Below are 20,659 nucleotides of genomic sequence, written 5' to 3' on the forward strand. Positions count from 1 at the left end.
AAAAAAAAAAAAAGAGATGGAGTCTCACTATGTTGCCCAGGCTGGTATTGAACTCCTGGGCTCAAGTGATCCTCCTGCCTTGGCCTCCCAAAGTGCTGGGATTACAAATGTGAGCCACTGCACCCAGCCAAAAACAATTTTTTAATAAAATGGCACAGTATTGTATGTAACCTGTGCACAACCTCCTTTATACTTCAAATCATCTTGAGTACATATAACACCTAATACAATGCGAATGCTATACAATTTAAATAGTCATTCTACTATATTTTTAAAAATTTACATTTATTATTTTATATATATATATATTTTTTAATATTCTATCCACAGTTGGCTGAATCCACAGATGCAGAAGCTATGGATATAGAGGGCTGTGTATCAAAAACCAAACCAAACCAAACCAAATCAAAAATTAGCAACATTTAAAAACTAAGTTAATAGGAAATTTGTAATATATATAAAAAAGACAACTATCTTTAATTCTTTAATATATAAAGAGTTCTGGAGAAATATTAAACTACTCATTCTAACTCTGTGAACTTGTCTTGCTCACCCATTTCATTTTTGTTAGAAAAGTCTGGACATGCTCTACAGCCAATCACCGCAAAGAAGAGCCACTGTGTGCGCATGAACAGACAGAAGGGCCATCCTATTGTGAGTGGGGGATCCAGGAGAGCGCAGGTCTGCAGGGCCCCAGTGGCCTACCTCAGAGCTGGGGCTTTTCAGCCACAGCAGCTTGGCCAGGTCGTCCCCAGCTGTATTATTGACGGCATGCTCAAACACCTCCACCTTCTGCATCAGAGTCAAGTGGTCATAGTCCGGAGCCATCTGCATCAGGACACAACTGTTCAGTAAGAGAGCAGCCTAAAACATATAGTTTGAATCCAGGAAGAAACAAGTCTTGGGGTCCAGGCAGAGCTGAATTCTAACTTCCTCATCACAGCCAAAGGAGAAGGGAAATAAGAACGTGGCAAAAGGAGAAATGACCACTGTAACCTGATGACCACTGGAACCTCAAGGCATAAGGGAAAAACATGAGACCTCACCTCAGTATAGGCCTTCTGTGCAGATTAGAGTACTGGAGGTTTCAAGCAACTGTTCAACAAGCAATTCTCTTTCTTATTACTTACACATCTACTAAACATTATTTCTCCATACGGCCAGTGCTTTGTATACATTAGTAAATACATGGTGCCGAATATTTATCTGTCTAGTCTTCCCTAGGATGGTGAAAACAGTTTCTCAGCTTAAGGGTCCTTCAGTTTCTTAGAAGGTTATCTGCTTTAGGACTCACTTTATTAAACCTTCTTCAAATCTGATTCTCTCAAAGAGATTTTTCAGTGACAGACATACAGAGAGGAATGAGAAGAGCAGCACTACGGAGATTCCTTGCTATGGAAGGGGTACTGGCTCTCGTGGCCACATCACATACCCGCAACATGATGCGATGCTCGATGTTGAGAAGGATCTTCTTCTTCTCCCTGTAGTCCCGGATGAGGGCGTGCAGTGTGTCACAATGGGGCACCCAGCCAATGAGGCCTGAGTTGGTCGATAAAGGGATGACGGCATATCTCTGGATGCTGGCGCCCACAGAAAAGCAAGGTTAGTGTACCGTAAAGAGAGTATAACCTTGTTCAGCTCAGGACACAGGCAGACTATTTTTTTTTCTTTTTTGAGACAGAGTCTCACTCTGTCGCCCAGGCTGGAGTGCAGTGGCGCAATCTTGGCTCACTGCAATCTCCGCCTCCTGGGTTCAAGCGATTCTCCTGCTTCAGCCTCCCAAGTAGCTGGGACTACAGGCACATGCCACCATGCCCAGCTAATTTTTTAATTTTTGGTAGAGACGGGATTTCACCATGTTGGCCAGGATGGTCTCAATCTCTTGACCTCGTAATCTGCCTGCCTCGGCCTCCCAAAGTGCCGGGATTGCAGGCATGAGCCACTGCATCCGGCCCTGACTATTTTTAATGAGCCCCCGCTGCATCAGGCTGGTGTGGTGTGTGTTGAGGGACGCTTTGTGAAGAGTAAGGCATCATAGAAAGACAGTACACTGATGGTGCAGTGAAAGCAACAAGGGTCTCCTCAACCTGCCCAACTCATGGCTTTGGGGGAACAATCAAGTGACTAAAGTGCCTCTCAAGTGAATTCTCATGGTCTTAACAGGAAGAGGAGTGCCAGAGTACGGATGATGGGAAAGGTTTAGCTTTCATCCCACAAGGGGTGAGACCCATCCCATCTGCAGACTCTCCTGTCTACTTGCCACAGATTGCTCCCTGTTGGATTCTTTGGAGGTTGTTAAAGGCATTTCCCAATGAGAATACCCTAAAAACTCTGGAAGAACTTGGTTATAAATTAAGTTACACAATTTTATAACTTAATTTTCATTTTAAAACATTTTTTAAAATTTACTTTTGAGACAGGGTCTCGCTCTTACCTAGGCTGGAGCACAGTTGCACCATCACAGCTCACTGTAGCCTCGACCTCCTGGGCTTAAGTGATTCTCCTGCCTCAGACCCCTGAGTAGATAGGACTACACTGTGCCCAGCTAATTTTAATTTTTTTTTTTTTTGTAGGGACAGGGATTACAGGTGTGAGTCACTGTGCCCAGCCTATTTTTATTTTTAAATTTCTTGAGAGAAAGGGTCTTGCTCTGCTGCCCAGGCTGGAGTGTAGAGGCACAACCTTGGCTCACGACAGTCTTGACCTCCTGGGCTCAGATGATTCTTCCGCCTCCATCTCCCAAGTAACTGGGACGACAGGCGTGAGCCACCATGCCCAGCTGATTTTTTTATTTTTTGTAGAGACAGGGTCTCACTTTGTTGTCCAGGATGGTCTTGAACTCCTGGTCTCAAGCAATCCTCCTGCTGTAGTCTTCCAAAGTATTGGGATTACATGTGAGCCACAATGCCTGGCCACTTAATTTTTTTTCTTACTTTAATTAATTTATTTTTGAGATGGAGTTTCACTCTTGTTGCCCAGGCTGGAGTACAATGGTGCGATCTCGGCTCACTGCAACCTCCGCCTCCCGGGTTCAAGCAATTCTCATGCCTCATCCTCCTGAGTAGCTGGGATTACAGGTGGCCGCCACCACGCCCAGCTAATTTTTGTATTTTTCGTAGAGACAGGGTTTCACTATGTTGGCCAGGCTGGTCTCGAACTCCTGACCTCAAGTGATTCACCCGCCTGGGCCTCCCAAAGTGCTGGGATTATAGGCGTGAGCCACCGTACCCGGTCACCTTTTAATTTTTTTAAATAAATAGTGATGGGGTCTATGTTGCTTAGGCTGGTCTTGAATTCCTGGGCTCAAGTGATCCTCCTACCTCGGAATCACAAAATATTAGGATTATAGGTGTGAGTCACTGTGCCCAGCCTTCTTCTTCTAAAGAGACAGTCTTGCTCTATTACCCAGGCTGGAGTGCAGTGGTGCAATCACAGCTCACTGCACCTTGAACTCCTGGGCTCAAGTCACACCCCTGCCTCAACCTCTGGAGTTTCTGGGACTATAGGCATGAATTAAAGTGCCTGGCTCCCTAATTTTAGTTTTTTTGTTAAGGTATAATACATGACTACATGAGACAAATGTAGGAGAAAACCGGAAGACTTCTCAAATTGTTGCCATTTCAGGGTTTCTGAATACCTGAGGTTTTTCCGAAGAGATGTTGGGTCATTGGCCAGAAGGGTGTTAACCAGGCCGAAGAGCTGCATCACACGCTCATCCTGGCGCAGATCTTCATGGCCTTTTAGAAGGAAAACAAACTCATGCCCGTTGCTGCCTGTAAGGAACAGTGGGAGCGGTAAGTGTACATCAGCGGTCCTCAGCTCTTCAGCTAAGAGCACCACTGCATTCAAGGATCCCACAGACTACATATGCCTTACTTAATCACACATTCCTCACAAAAAGAAAAAACAATCCTTAGAATTGATGAAAAGAGTGGCTTTGCCTTTTATGGTTCTCAATGACCAATGTTGTTCAAATTAAAACAAAACAAAACCAAACCTGTTTTTGAGGACCAGGAATGGTTAGGCACGGAAATGATCATTCCTGCTTTGTGACCCACTCTGTCCTCTGTTCTGAGAAGCCTGACTCCTACAGGCTGCATCACCTGGGATCCCACTTGGGCATGGCCAATGGTAGAGGGGCACTGGCAAGAGGTCAAAGGATGGGTAGAAGGAGAGGTCAGGATATGTGGCCCCCACCACCAGCCTGGCCTCAGTTCTAGAAGCCGCCACACCACTCCCTCTGGGCCACAGACTCTGCTAGATGGCCTCTCCGGCACGGTGATGGTTCTTGCTGGGCTCCTTGTTCTTCCAGTTCTGGAGTGTGGGGGTGAGGGCTGAGTAACAATTTCTCACTTGTACTTGTTCATTAGCACTCCTTGTTGATTCTGTTAGCTTTGTTCACAACTCTGGAAACAATTCCTTTCTTTTTTTTTTTTTTTTTTTTGAGACAGAGTCTGGCTCTGTCGCCCGGGCTGGAGTGCAGTGGCCGGATCTCAGCTCACTGCAAGCTCCGCCTCCCGGGTTCACGCCATTCTCCTGCCTCAGCCTCCCAAGTAGCTGGGACTACAGGCGCCCGCCTCGTCGCCCGGCTAGTTTTTTGTATTCTTTAGTAGAGACGGGGTTTCACCGTATTAGCCAGGATGGTCTCGATCTCCTGACCTTGTGATCCGCCCGTCTCGGCCTCCCAAAGTGCTGGGATTACAGGCTTGAGCCACCGCGCCCGGCCTACAATTCCTTTCTTAAACTTTCTTTAATTAAACACCCCAAGAACCAGCCTGACCCACATTTTGGTATCAGAAGACAACAGCCCATGCAGAGACAATCACCTGTGGACCATGATTAATTGGTGTTGGCGAATAATCACTGCATTTAAGAAACATTAGCATTATTAAGATCGAGAGGTGAGGCCGAGTGCGGTGGCTCACACCTGTAATCCTAACACTTTGGGAGGCTGGGCTGGGCAGATCACCTCAGGTCAGGAGTTTGAGACCAGCCTGACCAACGTGGTGAAACCCCATCTCTACTAAAAATATAAAAATTAGCTGAGTGTGTGGCGTGCACCTGTAATCCCAGCTATTAGGGAGGCTGAGGCACGAGAATTGCTTGAACTCAGGAGGTGGACGTTGCAGTGAGCTGAGAGCATACCACTTCACTCCAGCCTGGGCAACAGAATGAGTCTCTGTCTTGGCGGGGGGAAAAAAAAGTGAGAGGCAGCCGGGCACGGTGGCTCACACCTGTAATCCCAGCACTTTGGGAGGCCGAGGCAGGCGGATCACTTGAGGTCCGGAGTTCAAGACCAGCCTGGCCAACATGGTGAAACCCCAACTCTACTAAAAGTAAAAAAATCAGCCAGGCGTGGTGGCACATGCCTGTAATCCCAGCTACTCAGGAGGCTGAGGCAGGAGACTCACTTGAACCTGGGAGGTGGGGGTTGCAGTGAGCCAAGATTGCGCCATTGTACTCCAGCCTGGGCAACAAGTGCAAAACTGTCTGAAAAACAAACAAACAAACAGCGAGAGGCCTCAAAGTGCCACCACAGCACTCAGACCTCCCTAAAACATCCCCCATAAGTAACACTCTACCCCAAGGGAAATTCCAGAGGCCACTTGCTTAACAAATCTCACTGTGAGAATCCACTTGTTCATTTTACACAGTCATTTACCATAGAGGCTATGATGGTAAAAAAAAAAAAAAAAATTCAAGAGCCAGAAGCCCCCTTTTCAGAGGAGCTAGCAAATTCCCCTCTTGCACCCACCTGCCTCCTTCCTGGCCTCATCAGTCTCCAACACCTGCCTTCCACTGTTACTTCTCTGCTTTGTATGCTTTTGTCATTCCCTTTGTGTGTGATCATGCTTGACATAAGCCCAACTACATGAATGAACTAAGTCCTGAGGACATAATAAGAAATTTGCTTGTCTTCTATTTTCCTTTCAATGAGCATGGGAAAGATGTAGCTATGATAGGTGAGTAGTGGGAATGGCAAGCAGTAATTTCAGAAGAGGGAAGGGGTCTCAGCCAGGGTAGGAGGGAGAAGCGGGTGACAGAAGTGCACAATGGTCCTTACCCATAAGTGTCAATTTCCGGGGCCTCTGCTTGGATGTGATGACTTGCAAAGACGGTGCTATGGACTGAATGCGAATGATTGGCTGGTTGGGGTCATATGTTCCTGGCACAGCCAATTCAAGGTCCCGGCACATCAGAAGTTTTGGGGAAACATATTGCAGCTCTAAGGATGTGAGCTGTGAATAATTACCAAAGGATTTAGTGTTCTGCCTCCAGGGAGGAATTTAAATGCAATTTAACTATTTTTCAGTGGATTGCTAATAACAATTACTTGTCCCAAAGCAGAAGTAAAACCAGATGCTTTGGAATGAGTGTTAGAACATTCATAGACAGTAAAACAGAAAGGACTATAATGACAGTTAACCCTGCCAGGAGCTCCTACCTGAGGCAGCTGCTTTGAGATTCGTCGGAACACATGATAATAGAGGTCCCAGGCTTGAGTGAGGTCCTTGACATTCCCTGATTTCATGTACTTCCTGCACCACTCTTGGGCCTCCATTAAATCTCGACCATAGGCCTGAGAGAGAAAGCAGGTACATTTTCAAGTGGTTAAAGTCTCAACCAAGCCAGGAGGCAAAATCCCCAGGCTGACTGCAGACATTCCTCAGGAGCCCGCTGTGGACTGAAAACACTGGCAGGGGGCTGGAGAAAGCGAGAGCAGAGGTGCAGGCCTCCAACCCTGGAGCTCCCAAACCAGCAGCATGGCTTACAGGGAAGGGTGAGAGGAGAGACGAGATGACCTCTTGAGAAATCTTGGGCTTTTCCAGTTAAAATTCAGGAGGGTCCCTGTAACTAATTTCTGGTGTTTTATGCTCTGTGACCTCCATCAGAGCTTGTTTTATTAGTCTGACAAAGGCCTTGGGTCATGTCCTTTCATTTTGTAAAAACTTTTCTCATTTCATTTTTTTTAGTGGCAGAATGTTTCCACAGGGTTATGTCCTTCCGTGTTTTTTACCCCGTACCTGATTAAAGGATGTCTCCTTCAGAGTCTGGGGGCCCCGTTCCATCATAGCATGCAAGGGCTCCAGCACCTCAAACATGCCTTTCACGTTCCTCTCCCCAAAGTACAAACGAGAGGCCTCTTCCAGGCCTTCGTGCCACATCTCATGCCACAGGATGGCCACTCGGATCAGCTCCTCGCTCACCTGAAGCCAAGAGAAGAAGGAGAGAAGCACCAAGAATCAGCTAACCTCAGAAAGGTCTGTTTTGGAGACACAGGAGGTACTCTTTCCGGCAGTCAAAGGGAGTGCACAGCACCAATGTGAGGAAGAAAAACAATCCCACTTGCACCCACCAGCTAGGTGACTAGGGTCTGTGGAACCCCACAGTGGCTCCAACTCACCATCATGGCCTGCTGGACCAGGGTGTTGCTGTGCTCACACATGTTCTTCAGAATCTTGTTGGCTGCGTTGTGCCGGGCTGTCGTGGTAGACTTAGAAGCCACTGTCAGGGGGTAGATGAGGGCCTGAGGGAAAGACAGAAGGAACATCTATAAAGGAATGTGGGTTGGGGGACAGCTGGTGTGAATTCTAAGGAGAATGACAAAACAAGTGGTGAGTGTGACATTAACATCTGCTTGAGGCTACCAGGAAGGGGCTAACTCAGTCTTGGAGGGAATGCTTTCTTTTCAGCAAGGCTCCCGGGCCCTCTGGGACGGCTGGCTGGACAGACCCTCCTGGGCCAGGATGGAACACATGACTCCTAGTTCCTGTGCTTGTGTCTCCAGGGTAGCCTTTGGAAAGGCTGACCACCAAACCAGTGGTTAGAAGAGAAACTGCTCAGGGTCTCCACGTACCTGGGGGTGGTACCGACCAATGTCTGTGAGAAGCTGGTGAATGAGACGTCCCACCAAGGGTCTGGGAGTATCAATTCTTGCAATGAGCTGAGGTATAACCTGGTATTCAAAAAGACACAGTATGTAGCATATGAGACTTGAAACAACTAGTTATTCTTCTAGGCAAAGATCAATTATTGTCACTTGTTTTGGTTGACACTCTGAAATGGTTCATTCCCTTCCCTTTAGTTTCTAAAAGAAAATAAAGAAAATATGGACCCTTGACCCTGGGACTGAGCCCTACTTCCTTAGCACTGTATTAACACATGCTGCCTTGCAACGCTGAACAGAGCATGCTTGTGTGAGGAGACACACAGGAGACAGACTTGGAGCCACCTTCACCTGTAACCGAGTATCCTCACCTGTAGCCAGGTATCAATCTGGATGGCTCACCCCTTCCAGAAGAGAGAATCGGGGCCACCCTTACCTGTAACCAAGTGTCCTCACCTGTAGCCAGGTATCAATCTGGATGGCTTTCACCCCCTCCACTAAGGCCTCATTAACATCTGGCCAGTGACCATAATCAAACCATAAGGTGAGAACTCTGAAAAAGAAAGTCATAGAAAATTGCGTTTCCCAGTTTTTGCCTGTCTGTTTTTAATCTTTAAGGCTCCCGAGAAGAGATCTGGCAGGGACTCCAACCAGTGACTCTCAAATGTGTTTGCTCTCCCATGGGAGCAGGTGTCTGTGATGGGTGGCAGTGCTCTTGACTGAACACCACAAGAATCACCCTGAGCAAATGAGCATTTCATCCCAGGTCACCGAGGGGTCACCACAGCACGTACGCAGACATCAAACAGACGAGCCAGGATAACCTTTAGAGAGCCACAAGTCTGCACATAAATAAGAGTCGCTGTAGGGCAGAGGCAACAGGGACACCTGCCTCTTAGCTGGCTGGAGATCCTCCAATGAAGGAGGACATGGACCTTGTCACCTTTACCCTCTGGACTGACTGATTTGGGTCGTTTGTTTAGACCTCTCCAAGTTGCTGAGGGATTTTAGAAATACTGTGACTTCAACAGGAAACGGGTGGTCAGAAAAAAAGAAATACTGTGATTAACAAATGGGTTAATAGTCCCTACATAATAAACCACACATGGAGAGTTCTCGCTCCACTTCTCCTCCTCACTCTCTGTAGGTTTCACCCACACAGGTGGGGCCCAGTCAGCTGTTACTCTTCAAACTGCAGTGCAGAAAAAAGGCACATACACCCATCTTGAGTGTCCTCATCAGGGTCAGGAAGGGAAAGAGGACTTTTACGTGTGACTTCTATGTCCTGCCATTAACATGGCCTACCAGAGTTGCATCCTCCCCTTCTCTGATACCTGAGTGTATCCTGGAGGTTGTTGCCTCGTGACAAGGAGATGGAACGGAAGAAGCCCTGGACGGCAGGCACCGTGTACATCAGGAGGGTTTTGGACAGATCCTGTTGGAACACACACGTGTTACTGACACTCTTGCCTCAGCTTTCTCATCTGTAAAATGGGCGTAACAGCATACTAATAGTACCTACTTCAAAGGGCGGTTATAACAATTAAATCGGTTAATGCATGAAAAAGCTTTAATCATTACCTGGCACATAGCAAAGACTCAATAAATGGCAACTATATCATAACTGTTATTATCTGGGGCTGACAGTGGCTTCCTGAACGGGTGGGAGGAGGCGGGGCTGAGGCTCTGAACACTCTGATCTCTGGGCCTACCAGCTGCCCTAGTGCATTCTGAACTGACGGCCCAAGGAGAAGGGGAAGAAGTGGAAGTGGAGAGAAAAAGGCAGAGGATGGACCTCCCAAGCCCCATCCTCAGAGTGGACCTGCAGCTGTGTACAGCCACCCACACACAGGTGCAGCATGTAGAGAATGAGCTCATCCACGGGGAAGCTTGACAAGGAGCTTGTTCTTCAGCGTGGAGGCTGCCTCAACTCCCCAAACACAAATATCCACACAAAGCCCTGTCTCAGGCAGTGCTGGATGGCAGACAGGCAGTATTTTCCAGCTCCACCTGGCACTTCAGATACAGCCTCAGGTTCCTTTTAAGCTTAACAACGGTTCCATTTCTCAGAGAGCCTGGCACCTTGGTTGGTTGTTAATAAGGAAGAAGGGAAGGGTACCTCAGTGACCTTCTTCTGCAGCGGCGATGGGGTGGGGCTGTTCTCAGTGCTCTCGGCCTCGCTCTCACTGTTGCTGCCCTCGGTGCTGGCAGTGGTGGTGGCAGTAGTGGCCGTGGTGGCGGCAGTGGTGGTGTTGGTGATGTTAGCCCCGCTGGCATGACGCAGTTTCTTCTTCTCGTCGCGGGCTTGGTTCTGATGTTTGTAGTGTAGCACAGCTTCGAAGTTCATCACTGCCCACGCATGCCAGGCCTGGTTGGGGAGAAAGGCAAGGACAGACATCGGAGCTGTGACCAACAGCAGGGCTCAGAGGAGTGCAAGGTAAATTCTGAGGAACAGCTGCTCCTGCCTCTTCTCTGTGTCCATAAAGCAAACACTTCAAGGAGACACTCAGAAATGGCTGTTTTACTAAATTCAACATGATCCACTCACTTTGTGGAGCACTAACTATATAATGTACTGTTGTGACTGCACTGCGAGAAGGGCACAGCAAGAGGAGCAGGAGAGAGCTCTTGCCTCAAGGGATCTCCTGGCCTCCTAGGGGAGCTCACACACAAACCTGAAGACCTAGGTACTCTGCAAGGCGCAATGGGAGTAGCAAGGACAGGGATTTGGAAAGCTTTGTCAAGAAGAGGGATTTGGGGTAGGTCTGGATGAGAGCTGCAGAAGGGCAAGGACGGAAACAAGAGAGCAGCGGTGGGGACTACTTGGCAAGGGGGAAGAATAAGGTCAGAGATGCACAGATTAGTTCATGGGAAACAAGCCCATGGAAGTGACTGCGCAGGAGATACACGCAGGCGAGGAGTGAGAGCGAGGCCAGCAACGCATGCCTGGAGCAGGCACGGGGCTGGCACTTTATATCCAGAAAGCAGAGCTGCACTGGATATAAAGTGTACATTTAGGGGAGAGCAGAAGCGGCAAGCAGAAGTGGGGGCAAGCAGCAGTCATCACAATATTTCAGGGGAGCAAAGTCTTGACAGGTCACCAGATAGTGGACAAAGGAAGACATGAAGAGCATAGGAGCATGATGGAGAAAGAATCTCACCCATCTACCTGGTCCCCACACCTAGCCCATGGCCTGACAGAAAACCAGTGCTCAATGCTTGATGGACGAACTCTTGGTGCTTATTTGGATAAAGGAATACTACTCTCTCTCTGGGGTTCTGAGCGGCAATGACTCTACAGCGTACCACTGCTTGGTTTAGCGAGTGTGAGGCAGAGTTTGCTTCCCCTCACGGTAACTCTGCAGTGACAGTAGGACACTACGTGACCCATTAATAGTTGAACTTTCTGAATAATCAGGAAATTCGTTTGTATGCCTTGCCAAAAACCTTGAACACAGGTGTGTCCGTTTTCTCTTCTAAGCAGAATAGACTGATCACAATTAACCTTTACTTGGTAAGAATTCTACAATGACCCAGGTTTCAGTTTTTCCATACCTTCATTTATTCACCGAACATCTCTTATATATTTGCTATGTGCCTGGCAATGACCTGGGGTCAAGGTGAACCAGACAAACAGTCCTGGCATGCACACAGGGCCATGACGTTGATGGTAGAACACATTATAAAACCAAAGGGACCCACATTAGGAAATGGTTTTAAAAACTAAAACTAAAGTTCCTGAAACCAGCTTTTTTCTTGTGATATGCTTACTTCCTAAAAGCTAAATGAAGAAAAGTAACTCTGGTTAGAATGCAATTCTGATTAACAAGCTTCCAGCTAATAGTGTTTACTGGATGTATTTTCCAGCTTTGGACATTCATGCAAACCAGAATGAAGCATGCCTAAACAAAGGTAAGATCCATATTATAAGTGCTTCTGCAGTCCTCAGATGCAAGTTTAGATTTCAGAGGGATTAATTCACAAAGTATTGGCAAGCCAAGGAGATACTGGAAAGACATCAATGATATCTGCCATACCTAGTTACGAGGAAGCCTCTCAAAAAGAAATGAGAATGTATGTTCTCACTAAAGATATATACTTGCAAAAATCACCCCTCCATCAATCGCATCTTTTATAAATTTTCTAATTCTGTTTATCTCTTTCAAAAGTTTCCTGTAACATAACAGGATGTTACTTGGATCTTTCCAATAAAAATAAAGAAAGTTAAGTTCTTAGCTGAGGAGCAGGCAAGGATGGAAATCAGAAAAATGCTGAGCCAGGAACAGATGACCCAAGGGAAGATGACGCTCCAGAGATTAACCATGTGTCCAGATGCTCCCAGGAAAACAAGCAGCTCAGAATCTATAAGACAGCAGCAATCCCCAGCACCCCACACACCTAATAATGGTGTAACAAGTATTTCTCACAATAATCTTTCTGTATTAATTAAACTTGTGGGGGAAACGCAGGCTCCCTGGGCCTGTGACTGACAGACTCCAGGGACTCAAGAAGCAAATTAACAGCATCAGCCTAGCTCCACAGAAGCTCAGCTGTAACCACGAGCACACAGGAGGACATGAGCAAGCCAGCCAGGGTGCTGGGTCTCACAGGCGGCCCTGCTTCTGATCACCTTGTACCAGCTGCGGTCGTGCTCGGTGGCAGCGCTGTAGTACTGCAGCACTTTGGGGATTGTGCTCTCGTTGATGCCCTGTAGATTCAGCTGCCACTCTCCAAGTTTCAGGAAGCATCTGGAAGCAGAGAAACAAGCCCCCATGATGCTCCCTCCTCAAAACAGCCCTCGTAAGAGGGCTACGAATTGTTAGGGGGACACTGAAGCCCTTCTAGTATTTCCTCTTGTTCTCAGGAGGCAATGTGAAGGAGTCAGCAAAATTTTCAGCCATATGGAAGAAAGGAGATGGGCTTTTGGAATACATTATTATTTTTTTTTTGAGACGGAGTCTTGCTTTGTTGCCCAGGCTGGAATGCAGTGGCGTGATCTCGGCTCACTGTAAGCTCCCCCTCCCGGGTTCATGCCATTCTCCTGCCTCAGCCTCCGGAGTAGCTGGGGCTACAGGCGCCCACCACCATGCCCAGTTAATGTTTTGTATTTTTAGTAGAGACGGGGTTTCACCGTCTTAGCTAGGATGGTCTCGATCTCCTGACCTTGTGATCCGCCCACCTCGGCCTCCCAAAGTGCTGGGATTACAGGCGTGAGCCACCGCGCCCGGCCTGGAATACAATTTTAAGATACCATCTTTCCATCTTGACCTTTGTCTCTCAATGACAGCATAAACCAGGTACCTGGTACAGATAGGTCTATATGGACCTATCTACCCCAAATCCAATTGTTGTGGGTGACAGTTGTCGAGAGTTACTTCTCTTATTGCTATATGGCTTCTCCCTTACTTTTCCCTTCCCCTCCATTCATTGAAATGAGATTAGCCCACATTTACTGACTGCTACTATATTCCAAATGCTGCTCGAAATGCTTGACATTGTACTCTTTGCATTAATCCTCACACTACTTTATACCACCCTAGGAAATAGAAACTATTACTGTCCCATTGATATTGATAACTGAGGCACAGAGAGGTTAAGTCACTTCTCTGAAGTGAAATATCAAATCTGCAGCATAGGGTGGCACAGTGGCTCACACCTATAATCCCAGCACTTTGGGAGACCGTGGAGGGAGGCTGGCTGGAGCCCAGGAGTTTGAGACCAGCCTGGGCAACATTAAACTTGTAGGGGGAAACGCAGGCCTGTTGTTTGTAGAGACCTTATTTCTACAAAAAACTAGCCAGTGTGGTGACACGTGCCTGTAGCTACTTGGGAAATTGATGTGGGAGGATTGCTTAAGCCCAGGAGATCAAGGCCATATTCTAGCCTGTGTGACAGAGCAAGACCATCTCAAAAAAGAAAGGCAGCATATCTGACATTTGAAAACAAGGACTCTAACTCTAAAGTCAGATGCCAAGAGAACAGCACATGGGTGCTCTTGGGCTGCTGAACTTAAGAAAGCAAGTGGCAGAGACTTTGGAGCAGCATGATTTGGTGGTTGCCTGGGATCCCTACTGGAAAAGGAAAGAGAGATGTCAGCAATCAGCCACCCAAGAAGCCTTGAACTCCTCCTTGCTGCAGAAGCTGCTGGGATGACAGGGCTGAAATATGACTTGCCCCAGGTCAGTAGGGACCTCACCGGGCCATGAGCTTGTGCAGTTCCTGCTTATGCTGCTGGTCCTCAGTAGCGATGGCATGCTGGGCCTGTTGCTGCATGGTCTGGACAAAATGCTGCATGTGCTGGAAGGCATCGATCTGTAACAGGACAAAGGCACAGAGAGCCACTTGGCATGTGGCCCAACTTCAGAGGAAGGGAGCTACTGTTCATCTGATAGGCACATGAGTCAACCCCTCTCCAAAGAGAATACCCTAAAGCACAGGATGACGACCCCATAGGACAGAGGACCAGGGCGTGATGCTGGGAGAGGCTGGGCTTTTCAAAAATATTCATGACTTATTCAACTCAAGTCTTGGCTCTCCTCTGCCAACTATAATTACCAGTTTTATAAGCCTTGGCAGTTTCATGCCTGGCTACCCCATATAAAAATTCCTATGAAGTAATTTGAAACAACTGCTTACTTCACTATCAATATGTTACCCTGGGGGATATTAGGCTTTTGGGAATTGTTTCAGGCTAATAAAACTTTGGTATTTGTTTACAACACCAGGGTACCTTGGACAGTCCAGCAGAGCAAAAACTATAGATTTAAAAATCATATAGCACCCAAATAAGAACACAGATTTGGGGAGAAGACCCTCATGCATTCACATGAAACAGGGAGAAGATATCAGCTCAGCAGACATCTGGTTGAGCAGGGTGACTTAGGGGCAAAATCTCCAGAGCACCCTAAAGCAGCTAGATCTATTTACACTACGGGCTTGTATACAACGCAAGCAGAGGACATGTGAGTCAGGAACAGACAGTTGAACTAAGGAAGAGCAGAGACAGAATCACAGATCTGGGACTACTGTACAAGCCCGCCACATCCAGTCGAACCAGCATCTTGATAAGTAGGGTCCATATCACTTTTAAAGGGAAAAACAAATATTTTGTTTTTTCTAGAGGGGGGAAAAACCCACAAATAGAAACAAAAATAATAATAAAGGGCTGCAAGGCTGGAGATAGAATGTACAAACATCAAAAGCTCAAATGGAAAAACGGCAAAATCTAAATGTGTTAACACAGGGAAAGGAAACATTATATGAGAGAATGTGAAAAAGAGACAATGTGTTCTGTGCTGCAGAAGAAGGAAAAAATCAAGACTTCAGATAAATAATAGTTCTCCTTATGGTAAATCAAATAAGAGGCATTTTTGTTTGTTTTAAATAAAAACATGTTAGCCAGGTGCAGTGGCTCAGCACTTTGGGAGGCTGAGGCCGGCGGATCACCTGAGGTCAGGAGTTCCAGACCAGCCTGGCCAACATGTCAAAACCTGTCTCTACTAAAAATACAAAAATTAGCCAGGTGTGGTGGGGTGCACCTGTAATCCCAGCTATTTGGGAGGCTGAGGCAGGAGAACTACTTGAACCCGGGAAGCGGAGGTTGCAGTGAGTCAAGATCGTGCCACTGCATTCCAACCTGGGCAACAGAGTGAGACTGTCTCAAGAAAAAAAAAAAAAAAAAAAAAAAAGGCTGGCGTGGTGGCTCACGCCTGTAATCTCAGCACTTTGGGAGGCCAAAGTGGGTGGATCACCTGAGGTCAGGAGTTCGAGATGAGCCTGGCCAATATGATGAAACCCCATCTCTACTAAAAATACAAAAATTAGCTGGGTGTGGTGGTGGCTGCCTGTAATCCCAGCTACTCAAGAGGCTGAGGCAGGAGAATTGCTTGAACCCGGAGGCAGAGGTTGCAGTGAGCCGAGATCACACCATTGCACTCCAGCTTGGGTGACGAGCAAAACTGTGTCAAAACACACACACACACACACACACCACAAAAAAACACGTCAGTGATGACAGTCTTGAAGAAAATGAAACTCCCTAGCTTGGGGACCAGGACGATCCTCAGATGCTTTTCAATATAAGGAATTAATTGGCATGAAGAGATTGGGTTAACCCAGAGCCAGAATAACATGACAAACAATTGATCAAGCAGTTCATCCACTGCATGAAGACAGGGCAGGCACACAGATGTTCCAACACTTAACACCTGTCTCCCTTAGACGTCTGTCTTCACAGAGATCCATTACTCACCACCAGCTTTGAAAAATGAACTACATTAGTATCCCACACTTCGGAAGTGCTAAATTTTCCTTTAATTTTAATTTTTAAAATTTAATTGTTTATTTCTTTAGAGACAGGGTCTCTCACTCTGTTACCCAGGCTGGAGTACAGTGGTACAATGATAGCTAACTGCAGAGTTGAACACTTTTCCTCAAGTGATCCTCCTACTTCAGCCTCCCAGTAGCTGAAACTACAGGCACACACCACCACGGTCCAGTTAATTTTAATTTCAATTTTTGGTAGAGATGAGGTCTTGCTATGTTGCCCAGGTTGGTCTCAAATTCCTGGGCTCAAGCAATCCTCCCACCATGGCCTCCCAAAGTGCTGGGATTACAGGTATGAACCACTCTTTATTTTTTTTTTCTAGGAGAACTACATTGACCCATCTTAAATCTGATTTTTTGTTTTATTTTTTGAGACAGAGTTTTGCTCTTGTCACCCAGGATGGAGTGCAGTGGCGTGATCTTGGCTCATTGCAGTCTGCCTCCCAGGTTCAAGCAATTCTCCCGCCTCAACTTCCCGAGTAGCTGGGAGTACAGGTGTGCACCACCACACCCAGCTAATTTTTGCATTTTTAGTAGAGATGGTGCTTCACCATGTTGCCGAGGCTGGTCTCGAACTCCTGACCTCAAGTGATTCACCTGCCTCAGCCTCCCAAAGTGCTGGGATTATAGGTGTGAGCCACCACACCTGGCTTAAATCTGATTATATGTATATATAAAAAAAAAGAATTGGGAGGCAGTAGTAAAAAAATCCATCACTAAAAAGGTGCTAACTCAGTGTGATCATTGCGTACATCACGCAGGTAGGAGCTAAACCAGGAACTCTGACGCTAGGTGCTTTTCAGAGCCCATAAGCTACCTGCATTAACAATCCAGACACTGGGTTTAAACTCTTTGGTGGACTTAATACGGAGCTGAACAAAATATAAACTGCCAAAGCTGGGGAGGCTGGGTTTTAAGCTTGGATTTGAAGCTCAATATTTCATTTATCCAGCATAAGAGAATCCAATATCTTTCTACTGTATAGTACAAGGCAACTTATTTTCAAGGAATTGGAAATTTTCTATTTAAAATTTGTTTTCTCCATCCCCAGGAAATGAAAAAAGGGAAAAGTGATTCTTTCCCTCTTATAAATGCAGGACCTGTCACTTGGAAGAAGGGGCTTCTCATAGGCCCGCAGGATTTTAGTTAGGCACAATATTCTGGTTCTAGATTGCATGGGTGGGTTTGTGGGCAAGAACAACGGCCTTGGCTCAGTGAAATTTTACAGAAGACCAGCCTGTCTCTGGACTCTGTGAAGTGTCTCATCTAGGAAAACATGATACATATACCCATAGCCTGATGCCTTCCAGGATAACAGGGTCTGCTTTTCCCACAAATACTTCCTTTGCCTCAGGCAAGGCAGAGCATGATTCTTGTTTACAGTGGAGGAAAGGAAGGCTCAGTGAGTGTCTTGATCAGCAGCACAATTATTAAGTAGTCAGTTTTCTTTGGGTAGCTCCTTAACTATGAAGATATGACATCTCTAGTTCTGGGCTTGAAGTCCCAGCACTTTACTTTAAATAGGTTCCTAATTTTTAATTCCACCAGAATTTGGGCTACTAAGAAAGACTATTCTATGGAGAAGTTGGCCTGGGGTCTTACGTTGAAAGAAGCCACTCCTTGCTTGAGATATTACCCAAAAGACTTCTTCGGCCTGCCTTGGGCAAGACAGTCAAAGACTTGGAGACTATATATAGGAGGGAAACCAGACTATACTCAGATCCAGCACCTTCTGTTTTTCTCATTTGCCTGGAGGAGGTCAGGCTTTGAATCAGAAATGCTCTGGCCTGGGAGGCTCAGAGAGACTGAAAAATAAAACAAAACAACAAAAACAAACAAAATATCCAAGCTGCATATTTGAAGAAGGAAACTTAGGTCATTGGTACTGCAGTAAATCCCAAAGACCAGGTGCCTGGGTACAGGCTGGCTGATCCCACTCTGGGTGGCATTCACAGCCACCCTGAGTCAGTCATGTATAAAATTAGTCAATTTCTAGACCCAGTCCCCAGATCTCCTAAGTGTGCCTTCCGCAGAAACACAACTTTTATTTTATGAGATCTCCCCACAGCAGAGGCTCCAGTGGGTTTTATTCCTCTCTCATCTCAGGTACCTCACTGTGGGGGTCACAATGGGGAGAGAAGGCTAGTTGGGACTCCCTCTTCCTTTTGGTAAGGAGGAGGAAGGGGAAGCCAAAGCAGGTGCTGACTTTGCCTCCAGGGCCTACTGGTTATTAGTCCTCACCATCATCCAGGCAGATTGTTTAAAGAAGAAAACCCCCAAACCAGGAGCCACATCTATTTCCCAAGGGCCTGTCTGTAAATAAAGTCAGAGGAATTCTACATTGGCTTCAAGATAACTTTCCCTCCTGGTTTCAGCATTATACCCTGCATGTTATTCCTTTTGAATCCAAACTGATGACAGAACAGGGGACCAGAAGTCTGAAAAACCCAAATTGGTCTTGTGAAAGTTCTAGTCTGTGTATTCACAAATCTGCTCTTTTTTGTACCAAACAGCCTATCTTCTCTTAGGGGTAGAAAGTGTGCCTTTTCTATGTCCCAGCACTTTCTAGATACAAATACATATAACTGTGATCACATTCATTGGTTTGATCAATGGTATACATGTATCTCCTCAACTATGATTCACTTTATGAAATTAGGCCAAATAGCTGCACAACAGGAAGAAACTCCCTGACATTGTGAGTAGGTGGTTTAAACACTGCTTCTTTTCTGGCCTTAAAGGGACAGAGAGAAGCAGATCAGGCGGGCACTCTGGAGAAGGTGGTCTGTTCTGGATGCACTGGGATACAGACCTTGCGGGCGCTCTTCCACATGTTTTTCATGTAGGCATAGGTCACCTGAGGGTGAACTGTCGGCAGGGGATGGTCAAGTTGCCGAGACGGATCAACTCCCAGGAGCAACACTAAGGTTTTATGAGCAAGAGCCTTAAAAATAAGAGAGACTGGGTTATAGACAGAACTGGACAGCCCAGGGACACCATGGGGCCCTACCTGCCCATGTGGGTAGGTGGGTGTCACTCACCAGTCTGCCACTCTTGCCACACAGGCTTGCGTACTTGAGCCAGGTTCTCATGTCTTCATGAGGGCTGACCACAAGGGACCGCACCATAAGGATTTTCTGCCAGTCCTCTACGATACGCTGGCAGCCCTGGAACATTCAAAAGTGAAGATCAGATATGTCTTCTGATACATTGTTTTTGAGGCAGAGTCTTGCTCTGTCGCCCAGGCTGGAGTGCAGTGGTGCAATCTTGGCTCACTGCAACCTCTGCCTCCTGGGTTCAAGTGATTCTCCTGCCTCAGCCTCCCGAGTTGCTGGGATTACAGGCATGCGCCATCACGCCTGGCTAATTTTTTTTATTTTTAGTAGAGACGGGGTTTCGGTATCTTGGCCAGGCTGGTCTTGAACTCCTCACCTTGTGATCCAACCGTCTCAGCCTCCCAAAGTGCTGGGATTACAGGCGTGAGCCACCGTGCCCAGCCTTTTCTTGTATTTTTAATAGAGATGGTGTTTCACCATGATGGCAAGGCTGGTCTCGAACTCCTGACCTTAAGTGATCTGCCTGCTTCAGCTCCCAAAGTTCTGGGATTACAGGCATGAGCCACTGTGCCTGGCCTTCTGATACATTTTAACTTCCCTGCAAGTCACAGTCAAATCCACTGTGAAACACAGAGGAGATTTGCTGATAGAATCTAAGCTTTCTCAGGTTAAGGGCACTGTAAGTGAAATACCCTTAGGCAGTGGTCCCCAACCTTTTTGGCACCAGGGACTAGTTTTGTGGAAGACAATTATTCCACATATTGGGCGGGGGCGGGGGAATGGTTTTCGGATGACTATTCTACCTCAGATCATCAGGCATTAGATTCTCATAAGGAGCGTGCAACCTAGATCCCTTGCATGCACAGCTCATAATAGGGTTCATGCTCCCATAAGAATCTAATGTGGCTGCTGATCTGACAGGAGGTGGAGCTTGCCCATCCCTCACCTCCTGCTGTGCCTCCCGGTTCCTAACAGGCTACCTACCGGTCCCCGGCCCCGGGTATGGGAACCCCTGCCCTTAGGGACTTCTCAGCAGTTTGAGAGATGGTATAGCATGGGTTTGGAGCTTGAATCCTGCCTCTGCCACTTGCTACCTATGTGACTTTGGGCAAATCACTTAACCTCTGACAGATCTGTAGAGTGGAATAAAAACAGTACCAGTTTCATAGGGATACGGCGAGGATTAAATAAATTAAATGACTGATTTCAATTTATTTTGTGAATGGTGAATATAATACATAACACATCTTTAAAATTTTGTTTCAGTCTTTCTGGTTGAAGATGACTATCACTGACAAAGAAATTAAATTTAAAATGTATCATTCAAAGTTCAAAAATGAATTAAATGTAAATAAGTTCAAATAACTTTCAAGTGACATTGTTTTTAAGT

General features: G+C 46.6%; 1 protein-coding gene across 4 annotated transcripts in view; it reads right to left on the reverse strand.

The window, feature by feature from the left end:
* MTOR (mechanistic target of rapamycin kinase) overlaps positions 1-20,659 on the reverse strand; it is a 151,146-nt gene that overhangs the window by 15,213 nt on the left and 115,274 nt on the right. For 3 of the 4 annotated variants that reach the window (XR_001888334.1, XM_017887986.1, XM_017887985.1), the window contains exons 35-49: positions 19,255-19,380; positions 19,026-19,157; positions 14,085-14,200; positions 12,519-12,636; positions 10,008-10,256; positions 9,223-9,323; positions 8,345-8,441; positions 7,859-7,957; positions 7,406-7,528; positions 7,026-7,208; positions 6,446-6,580; positions 6,065-6,239; positions 3,638-3,773; positions 1,433-1,580; positions 706-828 (exon numbers count right to left, since the gene is read on the reverse strand). Coding sequence is in view for 3 of the 4 variants with exons in the window: in XM_017887986.1 (XP_017743475.1) it covers positions 706-828; positions 1,433-1,580; positions 3,638-3,773; positions 6,065-6,239; positions 6,446-6,580; positions 7,026-7,208; positions 7,406-7,528; positions 7,859-7,957; positions 8,345-8,441; positions 9,223-9,323; positions 10,008-10,256; positions 12,519-12,636; positions 14,085-14,200; positions 19,026-19,157; positions 19,255-19,380 (2,061 nt within the window). In the remaining variant the exon portion in view is untranslated. Of the gene's footprint in view, positions 1-705; positions 829-1,432; positions 1,581-3,637; positions 3,774-6,064; positions 6,240-6,445; positions 6,581-6,995; positions 7,209-7,405; positions 7,529-7,858; positions 7,958-8,344; positions 8,442-9,222; positions 9,324-10,007; positions 10,257-12,518; positions 12,637-14,084; positions 14,201-19,025; positions 19,158-19,254; positions 19,381-20,659 lie in introns of those variants that run through there. The other variant, XM_017887987.1, reaches the window with a different exon arrangement.

This window comes from Rhinopithecus bieti, unplaced genomic scaffold (assembly GCF_001698545.2).
Source record: "Rhinopithecus bieti isolate Rb0 unplaced genomic scaffold, ASM169854v2 scaffold_16234, whole genome shotgun sequence".
NCBI classification, from domain to species: Eukaryota; Metazoa; Chordata; class Mammalia; order Primates; family Cercopithecidae; genus Rhinopithecus; species Rhinopithecus bieti.